This window comes from Ixodes scapularis, unplaced genomic scaffold (genome assembly GCF_016920785.2).
Source record: "Ixodes scapularis isolate PalLabHiFi unplaced genomic scaffold, ASM1692078v2 PGA_scaffold2__306_contigs__length_199485367, whole genome shotgun sequence".
Taxonomy (NCBI): domain Eukaryota; kingdom Metazoa; phylum Arthropoda; class Arachnida; order Ixodida; family Ixodidae; genus Ixodes; species Ixodes scapularis.
The window spans coordinates 27499799-27515547 of record NW_024609857.1 but is presented as its reverse complement, the minus strand read 5'-3'; the positions used below and the strand labels follow the sequence as shown (position 1 = coordinate 27515547).

Below are 15749 nucleotides of genomic sequence, written 5' to 3'. Positions count from 1 at the left end.
GTTGTGAACAATAAAGAGCGGTGTATAATCTTCGTTCTTACCATTCCGTACTGGTAAGTGTTCTGAGTGGTCTTTATGTTTGAAAATTTAAGACGACATTATTTCTTTCCCATGATGGCCACTCATATCGCAAGGTTACCTGAGTAACACGTCGCTCAAAAGTGAACAGTAAATAAAATAGTGATACAATGTTTCCTTGAATATTTCGAGAATAGTATGCTTAATAATTCAACTAGTTAGGATACTTGAAAATGGGAAGTTCCTTTTTTCCACGAACCTTAAATTTGCTCATATAACATGGTAATTGAGGAATTGAGACACAATAGGTGATAGTGTGATAAAATCAAATTAAACACTTATCCAGCTAAATATGGTATTCGACTTTGCATATTTAAAATCACACAAAAAGCATCACTCAGATTTGGTAAATCATTATGGTTTATGCCACTTTCAAGTGCGACATCTGCTTAGAACTATCCTTTTGATTAAACGATTTTTCGGGCCAGGGGTTCTCAACCTTTTAAATCTCGAGAAATAGACATATCTCCTTAGCGGCACCCGCGGAACTTTTTACTAATCTCAGCAGTGGTGCAACAAAGCAATGCAGACATCTACAGAACTTGTAAAGGTAAATGCCCGTACTGAGGAATGTTTGTCAGATAGGTATGTATCAATGCATGGCTCGGACCTTCCAAAGTAGGGCTTTCACTGTGAGAGCACTTGGGTGCAAGGACGGTTCAAGTAAATTTGGACGCACGAGTAACTCTTATATTTTTAGAATCACAGTTTGAGACCTTATAATATTTTTTTTTCTGTGCATAAAAATGTACTTTATTTACTTGAAGTAATGCGATTGTGCTGCGATTCGCACCAAAACATGGTTTTCGTACTACCATGGTCAATAACTCTGTGTCCGGTTTAAGGCCAAATCATTACAACAGGATTGTACAATTTTTGTTGAATTTGTTGATCAATTTGTGTAACTTTCTGTTCGATTAAACCTTCTTGTCAAATTCATGGAATACTTGAAAGGTTTCCAGTAGTTCTCTCTCATTTTTTGAAGTCCGTTCGGGCTGCTTATCCAACTTCATCAAGTGCGCTTCACATCGGGTTCTGATGGGCTGCAGAGGAGTAACACCCTTGTAAGAGATACAGCGTTGAGTGTCTTGCTTTGATGTGGCGCACTATACAAGGCAACAAATACGCTTCCAGGGCAGTGTAGATGTTCTCATCTTAACATAATTTTTTCTTGTAAGTTTTATTACCTTGTTTTCTAGGCCAGAGGCTCTTCCAGTGCAACTGCCTGTTGTATGTGGATGCCAACTGGTAATAAGAAATGAAGCTTCCTGCAGGCGGTGAGCTTCTTTTTGCTCTTATGACTGGCTCAACATCAAGTATGCCAAGGATGCAGGAACAACATAGTTCATCGAATGTTTTTTTTTTAATTCTTTTTTGACGTTTTCTAAAAAGTTTTCAGAGTATTGCCACTCCTAAGTATTTTTTTAAAACTATGGCATTGCACTGCGATTGAGGGCTTGAAAATTTAGCAATGTACACTCTAATCGTGGTGGGCAAACGGGCAGGCAAACAGAACTGCGTTCTATTATTTTGTGAAAAGTAGAGACTAACCCGAGGAAGGTTTTATACACGGGTGTTGAAGGCTATATTTCTTGACGAATGTAAAATCATATTCGTGTTTGCAAAGTTTAAAGTTAAAGCACAATCCTTCAAAACCGTTACACTTGACTCTTTCATGTGAAATCTGTCGTATCTCTGCCTGATATTTGTTTGACACTAATTGCGCAGTACACAAACAGAGGCACAAGACAGGAAGCCGCACCCAAAGGGGCAAGGTTAAGGACCCTGAAGCTTGTCAGAGACCTCACCATTTAAAACAAAATGGCGCAACGTGAGTACGCATTTTACCTTGCATGTATTCCTTTTTTGTGTGTGGGCTTCACGAGTGAGCTCAATTGGAATATGTTTTTTTTCTAGGTACCCTGAAGGTAGCAGATAGAGTGCGTGAAATCTACACTACAGAAACCCAACAAAAGGAGCAAGGTCGTGGCCTTGGAGCTCGCATGCATGACCTCAACGCTATGTGCATTCCTTTGCATACGTTGCTTCAGGGACTTTACCAATCAACTCACTGAGAATATAGTTTTGTGTTTTCAGAATTGGTTATATCAATGGGCGGGGTACTTTATTTTTGTTATGTTCGATAATATGCAAGTAAACATTATTTCGAAACCATCGCTCTGAAGGCCATTTCATTTGACTTTCAAGTCAAATCTGTCACGTGCCTTCCTTATATTTCTTTCAGGCGCGAAATCGGTAGAGGTTGTGAAAGCTACGCGACAGAAATCCACCGAAAGGAGCAAGGTCCTTGGAACTCAAGGGGACCTCAGCCGTTTGTGCATTAATGTACATGTGTTGCTTCCTGGACTTTAGCAATCAACTAAATGAGGACTTCTTTTTTTCATGTTTGCTGATATACCAGTAATCGTTATTCTGTCATTTGCTCTGAAGGCCATTTCATTTGACTTCTGCATTAAATCTGTCACGTCTATTCCTTATGTTTCTATGTTTTTGTTTTGTTTCGTTTTTCAGGTACCAAGTCGGTAGAAATGACAGCTACACAACAGTGAGCTACCGAATGGATCTAGGTAATCGGCCCTGAAGCTTGAAGTGGCTTCAAAGATTACGAAAGAATTTTAGACAATGTGAGCATGTGCATTTATTTTCATGTGCTGCTCAGTAGACTACACCAATCAACTAAAAAATAATTCATTTTGTCTTCAGCTTTTCTGAAGGCAACATATGAACGACTTACTGCTACCGGTTTTCTCTTCTCTAATAAAGTTGAACTCTAAAGATTACTTTATATGGTGTTTTATTTTTCTTTATCCAAACACATCACACAGAGTATTCAGTTGGAAAACCTATATTTTCTGCAATGAGAATTTATTAATAATCAAAATTTACAAAATTGAATATTTGTAAGTGAATAGTATATTTTCTTTTTTTATCTATAAGCGCCCCAAACAAACATTGCTTCCATTTTTAATTTTACTTACAAACAGTGTGTCCCGCCCCCCCCCCCCCCCCCCCCCAAAAAAAAAGATCCGAGTTTTTTTCTTTTTTTTTTTACCGCATAAGTAGACCACACATTGCATTGTTTATTTTTGCGTTTAAACAAGCCCTGACACTTTGCAATCTTTTTTCGACCTCTATACATAGAGGTCTAAACAAGATTGCAAAGTTTCAAAACAACGTTATCTTCTTGAAAAGTCATAAGCGATTTTCTGAGAGTTTTAATGGGAGAATGAGGCCCGTTCTAAGTAATTGACGCCATTCAGCTCCACGTATTTGAGGCCCTGGCAGATCCCATCTTTCCGTTGAAACTTTCATAAAACCTCTTGAAACTTTCGAATAAGGTAATGTTTTTATCTGAAACTTTGGCATCTGGTTTGAACCTCGGGCTACATTTGAACAAAAACACCGTTCGGCGGTCCATCTTTATTTTGGTGGTGAAAAAAAAAAACTGTCATTTTAAGGGTAACGCATTACTTGTTTTATTGAGCGAAAAAGCGGCACATATGTGGCCATTAAAATACGATTGAGCGACACGCGCCTCTTAATCGCATGCTCAAAAGCGACGCTGTCCTTGGCGTCGTCCTTGATGCCGTCCTAGACGTCGTCTTAGACCTCTAGGACGACCTTACTTGTCCCATTACGTGAAAAAGCGGTGTCAATGTGTCCGAAAGGTGGCCGTAAAATACGTGTTTAAGCACGCGCCGCTTACGCTCAAGTACGGGAGCGTGATGTCACCGCCGAAGCGCCGTGTGCAAAAGGTGCACTTCGGACTTCATCTGTACTCTTTGTGTACTTCGTGCGATAGACTGTGAGGCGACCGCGTCTACGTCTACGGCCTCGACATTTGCAGGAACGTCTACACCTAAGGCGGCTTCCGCAGGCAAACGTAGTCGCCCACACAAATACGCCAGAGCCTCCTCTAGGCGTCGTCCTCGACGTCGCCATTAAGGTCGTCCTAGAAGTCGTTCTAGACGTCGTTCTTGTTGTCGTGCTCTAGAACTTCATCCTCGATGTCGTCCTAGACGCCGTTCTTGACGTCGTCCTCAATGTCATCCTTGAGGTCGTCCGTGATATCGTCCTCGCCGTCGTCCTAGAGGTCGCTCTAGAAACCCGACTTGGAGTGAATCTCCAGGACGTAGTCCTAAACTTTAAAGGGCAACTCCAGTTCATTTTTACGATTTTTGGGTTATGATCTGTTTAGTCGAAGTCGGCGACCCTGAATCACAAATTATCATTTATTTTTGCTAGTGTGTATAGTTTTTGTATATATCGCGTATCCAAGTTTCGTTCCGGCGGCACGGCAAAACCGAAACTACCGGCTCAAGCAGCTAGGCAACACTGATATTTAGCTGCGCGTCGACGGCATGACGTAGATAACGTCCCGCGCTGCCGCTTTCCTAGGCCGACCCACCGGCACGGCTGGCTCAGTAGCACGTGGAGTTTCAAAGCAGAAGGTAAATTTCACATCTTTTTTACCGCTGCTCTTCGTAATGATGCACCAAATGTAGTAAGTGTTAGTGTGTATTTATAAATTTGCCGGCTGAAAAGCGAATCCGACTGCTATGAATAATATGACGCGGACAGTGCCGGCACAGCGTGACTGTATTTGTTTCTTGCTCGAGGACCAAGAGAAAAAGAAATAATGGGAGACAGATGAACATATGTTATCCACAAACGGTCTAAGTTGTTAAAGCTAAGGTGCTTTTGTATGTACGCTTGTTAGAGTTGCTGCGACCTGCGATCGAACGGCGACTGTTTGATATCATCCGCGTTTCTCGTACTTGAAGACCTCTTCGTAGCTGTTCCAGACTTATGTATGCTACGCTCAAGGTATAGACGATTGCAAACATGACTGTCCGGCTTGTGCCCCATGCGTGCAAGCCCGTGCATTATGCGCGTGAAGGCAACTTTGCCAGGCTTGAGATTGCACGATCTTGCCAACATGAGCGGTGCCTAGAAGCCCTGCTTGCAAACCTGTATAGCGCAGTCGGCTCGAGTGCCATGCACCGTTCATCCTCGTTCCCAGCTCCGGTGAAAGAATAAACTATATACGCATCGGATTGTTGGTAAAACCCACAGCAATACAAGTTGTGCACGGCATTGCCCAACGCGGGTCCGGTGAGTCTTTCCGGCGCCACGACACGCGCGTAGGCGAGCGGTACCGCTTCGCTAAGTTACATGCGGTCGCGGAAGCTATGCTGGCGTTAAATGAACTGCCAGGACGCAAATAAAAACAGGATAAAACAGGATAACGGGGAAAGCACTTCTTGCCGTTAGCAGAATCGCAGAATGCCACGGGAAACGAAGCGTCCGTGGCGTCCGTACGAGAACATAGGACGAAAGCTACGGGATTGCCCAGTGTTGCTTCACTAGCTCAACCGGTGCCAGCCTTGCTCACCCGCTGTCGGGCCGCTAACCGAGCTGATAAAACATTTTAGAGCGCAGCTCTTAAAGGCCCGTTCCCGGCTTGAGCGGCGTCGCCGTCGCCGTCGCCGTCGGCGTCGGCGTCGCCGTAACCAAGGCCAACCCAAGGTCACGTGACCCGCAAGCTCATCCCAAGGTCACGTGACCCCCAAGATCATCACAAGGTCACGTGACCCCCAAGCTCACGCAACCCCCAAGGTCACGTGACCCCCATAGGTCACGTGACCCCTCCCCTAGTGTCACGTGGCCCACAAGGTCACGTGACACCCAAAGTAACGTGACCCCCCGAGGTCACGTGACCACCCCGAGGTCACGTGACCACTCCGAGGTCACGTGACCCCCTTAGGGTCACGTGAACCCCTCACCCCGAGGTCACGTGACCCCCCTCCCCCGAGGTCATGTGACCCCCCCCCCCCGAAGTCACGTGACCCCCCCCGCCGAGGTCACGTGACCTCCCCGATGACGTCATCGTCACTGATGACGTCACCGGCATCCGCATCGTCATCGTCATCACTGATGACGTCATCAGTGACGTCACTAATGACCTCACCGGCATCCGCATCGTCATCGTCATCATCACGGATGACGTCATCAGTGACGTCACTGATGACATCACCGACATCCGCATCGTCATCATCGCTGATGACGTCATCAGCGTCCGCATCGTCATCGTCACTGATGACGTCATCAGTGACGTCACTGATGACATCATCGGCATCGTCACGTGACCCCCCAAGGTCACGTAACCCCCCCAGGTCACTTCACCCCCCCAGTACCCTTCCCTCCTCCTCCTCAAGAGCTGCGCTCTAATTCGGTGTTACAGGGAAACGGCTTTCACTTTTTGGTAGGAAAACAAAAATTGTTGAAATATTTTGTAGACGGTATTCGTGGGTGAATGGTGAACATTTTATAAAAAATTAAAGCCGTTTACCCTGTAATGCCGAATTAGAGCGCAGCTCTTGAGGAGGGGGAGGAAAGGGTAGTGATGGTCACGTGTTCTCGGAGGGGGGGGTCCCCCCCTTCCCCCGAGGTCACGTGACTTGGGGGGTGGGGGTCACGTGACCCCCAGGTTTTAATCGGAAATGTGGCGTCAGTTTGACGTGATATTTTGGGTATGACCTATTTTGACCCTGTAAGGCGATATCACTCATTTCTACGGTGTCGATTTCTTGAGTGAAATTGCCCTTTAATATGTGTAGCAACATTGCTCAAAAACACTTCTTCCTCGGGACTATAATGCTTTCAACTTCCTATTTGTAACCAGTCCTGAGTGTCCTCCTGCAATTTATTTCGGAAGGATACACTGTACTGGGAAAATTACGGTATCAGCCCTACCACTCTTACTTTATGGGTCACTTACTGTATACTGCAGTCACGGTTTTAATACCGTGAAAATGTCTGACGGTCTATATATCGTGGGCCCCGTTTACAGTTCAAGTGCTGTAATTACATACTGCGCCTTCATTGTCGTATACTTGCTATACGGTTCTGATAATATGTTCTCTACTACTGCTCTGATAGCGTCATGGAAGGTTTACGACTACTAGCTGGCATGAAGAGTTAGCGGGGCTTTATCCCGTAGTTTGACGGGTATTCTTTTTCTTTTAACAGTGTAGTTATTTATTCTCAAATGGCCTAGGTGACGTACAACTAGTTACACACTTCTATGTGACACCAAATAAAACGTCTTTCGTTTAATTTTCAGATGTTGTCCGCCATTATTCTTCTTAATTTCCCAACTCTATTTTGAAATATCATTGCCGCAAAGCTTTCGGTTATTTTATTGAACGCATCTGTGTGCAATTTCCATTCGGAGACTGAATATTTGTCTTCAATTTTTGTTTTTGTATTTGGGCATTTTCCAGGCGAACTTCATGGTTCTACACTCGGGCCGATTGCTGCTCACAATGTGTTTAAGGCATGTTAATGTAGGATGCTGTTGTATCAGCCACAATAAATCTCAATTTGTTTCACAGTGGTAGCTGTAAAGTAAAAATAAATTAATCGGTTATTTCCGTGTTTCTTGGCTATGATGAGCCCCTTCCCTACGGTTATTCCACAAAACCAGCTGCTAAATGCATCTCTGACTCGTCTTTAAGCGTTTATATTCTCAAGGCAACGTTTATGACTGTACATGCCCATTTTAACATTGTCGCCTTGATAGAGCGTGGCTCCGGTGAAATACGTGGCTGACAATTACTAGCGTTAACAGATTCACTCGGCGTCTACTTCGTGATTCAGAAAGACGTGACCTACCCGAGCAAACAAATGCCTAAATAGGCAGAGCGTCGTCTAGGCTGGGTTCGAAGCCGGCGGTGATGCGCAAAGCTGTAATTATGCTAGACATCTGCAGCCTTGTTTCGCACATGAGTCAAAAGGCTCCATTAATTCAAAGGCAGCGTGAACACTTGTCAACGCAAAACAAATGGGTCATCAAATCGCCTTTGGGTTACCTCACTGCTTAAGGATCCTCATCTTCTCGGTAAGTTTCTGTGCATGGCCGGGGAAGCACAGGCTTTTGAACCCTACGATCTAGAGGCCGCGGTAGAACCTCCGTATACCATACTCGTCCTCAGTAACTCGGCCTTCTTTTTTTTTTCCTTTTCCTGTCTTAGTCTGAAGATTACTTTTGTTTTCTTTTTTTCAAAACAGCATTTTATATTTTTTTGAAAAGCGGTCATAATATAACCGGGGAAATTAGACTGCGTGGTTTCCATGAGTCAGTCAATGTTCAATGCTCACCTGCTATGTAAGGCTTGTACCAGCAGAAGCAGCCATTGCATTTCTTCGCTCAGGCCAAAGTTGCCAATTTATATTGTTGTTTAGGTACTGACCGCATTGAAAGCACTGGAGTTGAGGAAATTGTTCCACGAGAAAAATTAGAAAGACCGCCGTTTCGTCGTTGGTGCACTTCATCTTTGTCTTCTTCACTAGCAGATCAGCCAGACGCTAAATTCACCGTCACGTGCGCTGCCTGGTGTTTTTTTTTTTTCTTCTTAGCTTGGAGTGTAGTGAAAGCTATGGGCAAAAGGTCCCAAGTTTGAGAGGTACTTGATCTTGTTTGGTAGCACGTACAGCGAAAGCAGCAATTGAAGCTACTATACTCGGACTCGCAGTCCTCACTTCGGTCCACGGTTAGCATGGGATGTAGAGCGTGATACGCATAGTTCTCTCGTCCGCTGACCTGGGGCCCTATGTTGAACTTTTTGGACTCCCACGGCGACTAGGGAGAAGGAAGTTACGTCAACAACGCTGAAAACGCAGATTGGATGTTGATGGGTGAGAGTCGTTGACTAAGAATTTCCGCAGAAGAAACATCCAATCTGTGTTTGCTGCGTTGTTGACGTCACTTCCTTCTTCCTAGTCGCCGTAAGAGTCCAAAAAGCGCAACATAGGGCTCCAGGTTCCCTTCATTTGTCCGCCGTGTGAATACACCCATTGCAACCAACATGGTAGCGATATCCAGTGCCTTGTTTTGCTTATTGCCACGGCCACTAGAGGATACAGGTTTAGGCAGTGGAGGCTTAGTTTTCCGGTTCTGTGAAGGCAATGATCACTCCCCTGTTGGCTGTGAACCCACCGAGAAAGTGGGCTGACACCGGGCATGCATTATGAATGTGTTCCACATCCAGTCATCAGGTGGTCTTGCGACATTTCTTTTAAAGACGTTTTTGTAACTCCAAAGCACTTACCCGCGTGCTGCTCGTTTTTACATTGCAAGCGTTTTAACTGAACATACTCGGAGGCCACGTGCTTTATACATGTAATGGAGTCACTCATCTTAACAGGATGTAAAAACAGATAAGAAATTAGACCGACCTCATTAAGCGTTGGGTGCATGCGTGAAGCCACCGTGACATTAGTTCACAGGGAGCAGGCGACAGTGCCAGAGACGGCTCGTGCCGTCTCGGGTTCTGCACGCGCGCAGAACCCGAGACGTTTTCGCACGTGCAAAAAGACCACAGTTCCCTCGTTGCATTGCGGCAGCGGTGGCGTAACCAAGCTGGCTGGTGAGATTGGTCTAATGCAGAGCATCAAAATGCCATCAACTCCAAACACGGTGAAAAAAAAGCAAAGAAAAAAACGCTTACCTATGAAACGAGAGTCACAGAGTTGGATTAAGGGTCCGAGGTAAAGCATTTCGCAGGACTGCAACAAGTCGTGCCGCCACCGACGCTTCTATACACTCCATGCGACGCGACTGCCGCGCCGCCGCGCGGCCGGTACCGAAGGTAGGCAGTGAGCACCCCTGAGAAAACGAAACCGAAACCACGCCGCGTACGTTGGTACGCGTTGAAGTCGGAGTGGTGCTGTTGCGCTGTGTCCCCAGCATGAAGAGCTGCCTGTGCCGCGTCATTAAGGGCTTCAATAGTTATGCGTCGTATCTCGTGGAGACAAAGTGTCACAGTTTTTCACCTCGTCGATGTTTTGTGGGACAGCGACAACGATGGAGCCGTGCCGTACGACGCGAGAAATTTGGTGTCCCGATCATGTTTGCCACTGTGTCGGCACGGCTGACATATTCTACACTGCCGCTTTGCGCTCTGCGTTTGTTTTCGTACCAGTAACGCCTACATGTGTCAGCGCCGATGGGACGAACTGAAATGCCATCCCACACTCCCGGGTATGCAGTGCCAATTTCGTTGGAGGAATGCCCCTCCAAAGAAGTTTCCTCCCCATCGTACGTGTCGATGATATTTCCGGACAAATATGGCACACAATCTGTACTTCATGAAGAAAGATTTGAACGGTAAAAAAAGTGACAAATATAAATCTAAAGAAAACAACCATGAAACTCGGAATCACTGGAGAATCGGCGTTGGAGTATGGAAGTTTATGTGGTGTGCTTTCTTTCTTGATCAACCTCGTTTTAGATGTGGAAACACTGACACCCCGAGTTCTGTAGACAACAATTTTTTTTCTCTCGGCTTTAGAGCCACCTATCGCAAAGTGGTTCAAACTGGAAGTACCGTCCACTGGTCCCTTCCTACCTGTAAAGTGTGCACCTCCCACGATGAGTGGTATTTTCTGACAGCCTTTGACGGTCAAAGCTAGTTCCCATTTAGTTACGCCGCCCAAACTAAATTTCCACCTGGTTTCGCTATGCTAACTATATTTGTTATAATAAGTGTTGTGCCAAGTGACGGTCATATCAAAGTACCTGTGGGCCGAAAATCAGCATTTCGCACAACAGGTTATTACACAACAGCTCACCGCAAAAGCCCTTGGCGGCTTAACCGTGTGTTGGCCGACAACTTCGCTTTCTCGGCTTTGGAACAACCTTTCGTAAAGTTGTTTCAATTGGAAGTACAGTCCACTAGTCCCTTCCTACCTCTAAAGTCTCCACCTCTCGCGACCAGTGGTATTCTCTTGACAGCCTTTTCATGGTCAAAACCGGTTCCCATTGAGTTACGCCGCCCAAACCAAATTTTCACCGGGTTTCCCTACCCTATGCCACCTTTTTTTTGTATAATAAGTGCTGTGTCATGTTACTGTCAAGTCCAAGCACCTGTGTGCCCAAATCTGCACTTTGCACAGCCCGCTATAACACAACATTTTGGGTCCAATATTGGATATATCATATACCGTACAGCTTTATTTCTTTACTCGTTAGAAACAACTTTCACACCTGCTGTCTTAATGAAACTTGGCACACTTCGTGCAGAAACTTAGTGGACATCTCGCTCGCCTCCAATATCATCGTTCCAGCAGTCCTACGTTTACAGCGACGAGCGAAATAAATTTCCCACTCAAAGCAATTATGGTGGCGGACGTCTTGCTTTTCGGAAAATTGCTCTAACTCCTTTTTTGGCCGCAACTAGAGAAAGTCTCCCGAATAACGACTAAAACTCAATATATAAGAAGAGGAGAACAACTAAATGCCCTTTTTAGGTCTGCCCCAGCATTCATACAACGTCACCCTCAACTTATCAGCTCAAAAAAAGTGAAAGCCGTTTACAACTCCCTGTAACACCGAATTAGAGCGCAGCTCTTGAGGAGGAGGAGGGAAGGGTACTGGGGGGGCGTGAAGTGACCTGGGGGGGTCACGTGACCTTGGGGAGTCACGTGACGATGCCGATGATGTCATCAGTGGCGTCACTGATGACGTGATCAGTGACGATGACGATGCGGACTCCGATGACGTCATTAGCGATGATGACGGTGACGACACGGATGTCGGTGACGTCATCAGTGACGTCACCGATGACGTCATCCGTGATGATGACGATGACGATGCGGATGCCGGTGACGTCATCAGTGACGTCACTGATGACGGCATCAGTGATGATGACGATGACGATGCGGATGCCGGTGAGGTCATCAGTGACATCACTGATGACGACATCAGTGATGATGACGATGACGATGCGGATGCCGGTGACGTCATCAGTGACGATGACGTCATCGGCGAGGTCACGTGACCTCGGCGGTGGGTCACGTGACCCTGGGGGTGGTCACGTGACCTCGGCGGGGTGTCACGTGACTTCGGGCGGGGCGGGTCACGTGACCTCAAGGGGTCACGTGACTTTGGGTGTCACGTGACCTCTGGGGGTCACGTGACCTTGGGATGGCCTTGGGGGTCGCGTGACCTTGGGGTGACCTTGGTTACGCCGACGCCGACGGCGACGCCGACGCCGCTCAAGCCGGGAACGGGCCTTTAAGAGCTGCGCTCTAAAAGCAAAAGTTTCGTCCGTGCGCGCTTCCGCCGCCACAGCTTGGCATGCGAAAAGGCGCCGCAGGCTGCTGAGCGCGCCTCACGGTCGAACGCCAGCTCCTCCGCTAGCGGCGCTGCGCGCGTTTTTCAAAGCGCCCCCTATAGTTCCCGCACGGAGTGTATAGGACACTGGTCTGGACGCTTGAAACAGCTTCCAGTCGTTTCGCCAGCTGATTATGAGGGCTGTCGATTACTAGGGTGATACACCGAGCGCGTGCGGCCACGATAGGATGACACGGCAGTGATGCAGTGTAGAAAAAATGTCCGTTCCGTAGTCCAGCACAGCAAAACTGGGACCGAGTTCCAACGATGGTTTCCTACAAAACCAGACGCACAGAGTTAGATTAACTTCCCAAGGAGCTTCACCTATAATGTGACCGCTTTAATGCCGTTTTAGAATCTTCCATATCGAGATTATTAAATTTAGATTCAGGGTACCGTTTAACGCTGAAGCCACACTAGGCCCATACGAATACGACTCATTTATATCAGCACTTTTCAAATATAAACGAGTTCATGAGGCTCTGCCATTCTGGTTGGTCGTGGTCCACCAATCTAATAATTCGCGTAGAGGTTGTATTATTTCAGAAGTTCAACTAGAAGTCATTCCTCGCCGCTCGCACAATTTTCAATAAATATGTAACTTGATCTCGGCTCTCTAAACCGAGGCATTATTTTTACTCGACAGTTGTATATTAATTTTATTGCAAGTCACCAGGCATTCAAAGTGATCAAATATTGCTGCTTGCTACCGCCGCCTTTTTACCTGGCCCTCCTCAATTGTTTCACTGAAGCAGGAGTCGAGGGCGGCAATGTAAAGGTCGTTTCACACACACGGCGGAGCGCTAAGGTAGCGCCTCAGGAGCGATGGAAGCAGCGCTCATGTAACACCGACTTGCGCGTGACGTAGCGTTAGGTTTGCGCTTTAGCAGCGCTCGTTTAGCGCTTCAGCAGCGCAGTGTAACCGCTCGTACGCTCTTTGCGCCATACTTGCTGCAGCGGAACAGCGCGTGCACGGCGATTCAGTTGTCTTTGCTTTTCCTGCGGTGGTGAAAAAAGGAGGACTAACAAAGTCGCTCTCCAGGTAAACGGTCAGGCAGGCGACCCAGAGTCATGGACTTTGAGCGTCTAATTAATTTATTAAGACTTCGTCGCTTTCTATTCGACATGTGTGACCCTGGTTTCAAAGACACACAGTTAAAAAGTAATCGGTGGAAGCTGGTCGGCAAGGAATTTGGGGTATCAGGTAAGGTTTTGATTGAAACAACATATATGCATGATGAGTGCGCGGAAATGAAAGATAGTGTGAGAAAGAGCAATGTTCTGGTAATGTTATTTCGGGAATTGAGGCGCCTCATCCATTTCGAACTATGAAAGGAAAATTTGCTAAGTTAAAACAAAGATTCGGGCAAAATACGAAAAGAAACTCTTCTTACACTTCGCCTCCAGCTTGGAAGTACTATCCAACAATGGATTGCCTGTTCAAAAGCCGGGAAGTACCAAAGGAGTTGTACGTACGGTTTATATACATCGAGTTCAATTTAAACGTGTTTAGAAATTGCTTTATTCTTACTAGGACGTTGTCAAACTTCACCCCTTCAACGAGACCTTTTGTCAGCTTGAACGAAGACCACCCTGCTCATGTCAGCGTGTCTTCCATAACGTAAGCATCAATTCTGAGTTTGCGCTTGACACTATTTGTCTTCTGCCGCGGGGTACATTGCAGCAACAATATGACAACTTCTGATAAGCACATCGCGGCAGCGGAAATTCTTGCCCACAAGTAAGTGAAGGGCACTCTCAAACCTTGCGTCACCATACCTGCGTCTCGGAGTGCTGTGATTCTGGTTTAGAATACACGAATATATTACAACATGCACATCTATCGGTAAAAATAGGTGCGATTTTCGTATTCTTTCTGAAGGAAACATTGTAATTTGCAGCTCCGAGACTAGTTCAACAACGGAGATTGCAGGAGACGCGTGAGCTTGGCTTTCATTCTATTTATTGCATCAGTAGAAAGATTACTAAAATAACATTGTTTCTGCATCCAGGACAAATACCTTAGAGCAGGGAGGTGTGAGACGCAAGTTTGGCTGTTCTTTTTTTAGTTATTTTGAGTTTTGATATTTATTTCGATAATGCAGGAATATTTCTTTGTAGGTAATTTGTTAAGGGACCGATATTTAGAGAAACAATTTACTAGTACTACAAAGTATTTGTTTTTATCCTACGAACAACCTGAGTGGATTTGAGAGGCAATTTATTTGAAACTGAATTGATGTTTTCTCTTCATTATTTGCGCCTTTATTAAAGAAGTATCGTCAGTATTAAACACTTTCATTTTGAGCTGCCACAATCTGGCATGTTCTTTTACTGAGCTGCGCAGACAAGAGTCACAAGAACTACGAGGTATATCCTTGCAGATTTCTTTGGTTGTACAATCTTGTTTTTTCTCCTTTAAATGTATTTGTGGGTGACTGCGACCAATGGATACGAGTCCCAAGGGTCTGCTGCATATAAGGTTACGACTAGTGATCTACGTTAATCTACAGCTCTCCTTTTCAGAACTCATAATTACTGCTGCTGAACAAATCGAATAATTTCGTATTCTGAATGAGAACCTCAAGGCTAAAAGGTTTTGCTGATTCATGTATATCAATAAGTAAGAAAATGGATTGTGTCATTAAAAAAGAAAACAATGATTGAGGTAGGGAGGAGTGCGCCGATTCTTCGCGCCTTTTTTGTTTACGCCATTATGGAAATTCATAAAGCATAGCGGGAGGTAAAACAAAAAGTCAGTTGCTTGGTTTTTTATTTTGGGTATCTACACACGAGGTCGCACATTATAACAACATCGTGTTATAATCAAGCGTAACAATACAATTCTGTTAAAATATAAAACTTGAAAACCATGCAGCGTATCTCAAGAAAATAAACTTATTCCTACTGTTAAAAGTATATATCTCAGAGACAAAGACGACGCCAAGGCACTGTATACTGCTTAAAAGAAAACCTCCAAGGATTGAATGAAGCGAGGCTGGCGCAGCAGATGACTCGCCCAAATGACGAATTTCACCACTTTGGGATGATGGTGGCAGGGCGACTGAGAAAAATGCCTAGGCTGCAGGCCGTCAGGGCAATATCCGTCGTGCAACAGCGGCTCTTGGACTACGAAGGGGAACACGTGGTGCAGCAATAAAACTAGCTCGCTCGTATGACGATCTCGTTTTACCACTCGACAGAACCTTGACCAGAAAAATAATCTACAAAACCATCCCGAACTTGAGCCGCTGGCTGGTCATGTTCGTCTAAGCTGGTCATGCGAGGGAGCAGTCGAAGCACTGTGCGTCCTTCAGTGTTTTCTGCTCCACTTGGCCCTTCAACCATCCGCGTGTCACTTTCCGTCTCAAGAAGTGCAGGAGGGCAGTAAATGCTTCAGCTGTGGACCTCAGAAACAGAAAATGGTGAAGGGAAACACAGGCGCCTATGAAGGCAACGGTGTTCTTTTCAG

General features: G+C 45.7%; 1 protein-coding gene across 1 annotated transcript; it reads left to right on the top strand.

The window, feature by feature from the left end:
- The first annotated feature begins 13348 nt into the window (after positions 1-13348).
- LOC121048335 lies at positions 13349-15437 on the top strand. The gene is made up of 2 exons (XM_040504546.1): positions 13349-13481; positions 15247-15437. The coding sequence occupies exons 1-2, from the start codon at positions 13349-13351 to the stop codon at positions 15435-15437; spliced, it is 324 nt and encodes a 107-aa protein (XP_040360480.1).
- Positions 15438-15749: the final 312 nt, after the last annotated feature.

Bases quoted from the DNA above. Each gene is read 5' to 3' on its own strand.
- LOC121048335 (XM_040504546.1), top strand. From the start codon at position 13,349: ATGGACTTTGAGCGTCTAATTAATTTATTAAGACTTCGTCGCTTTCTA. The intron at 13,482-15,246 runs GTAAGGTTTTGA...ACTGCTTAAAAG, and splicing joins CAAGGAATTTGGGGTATCAG to AAAACCTCCAAGGATTGAAT.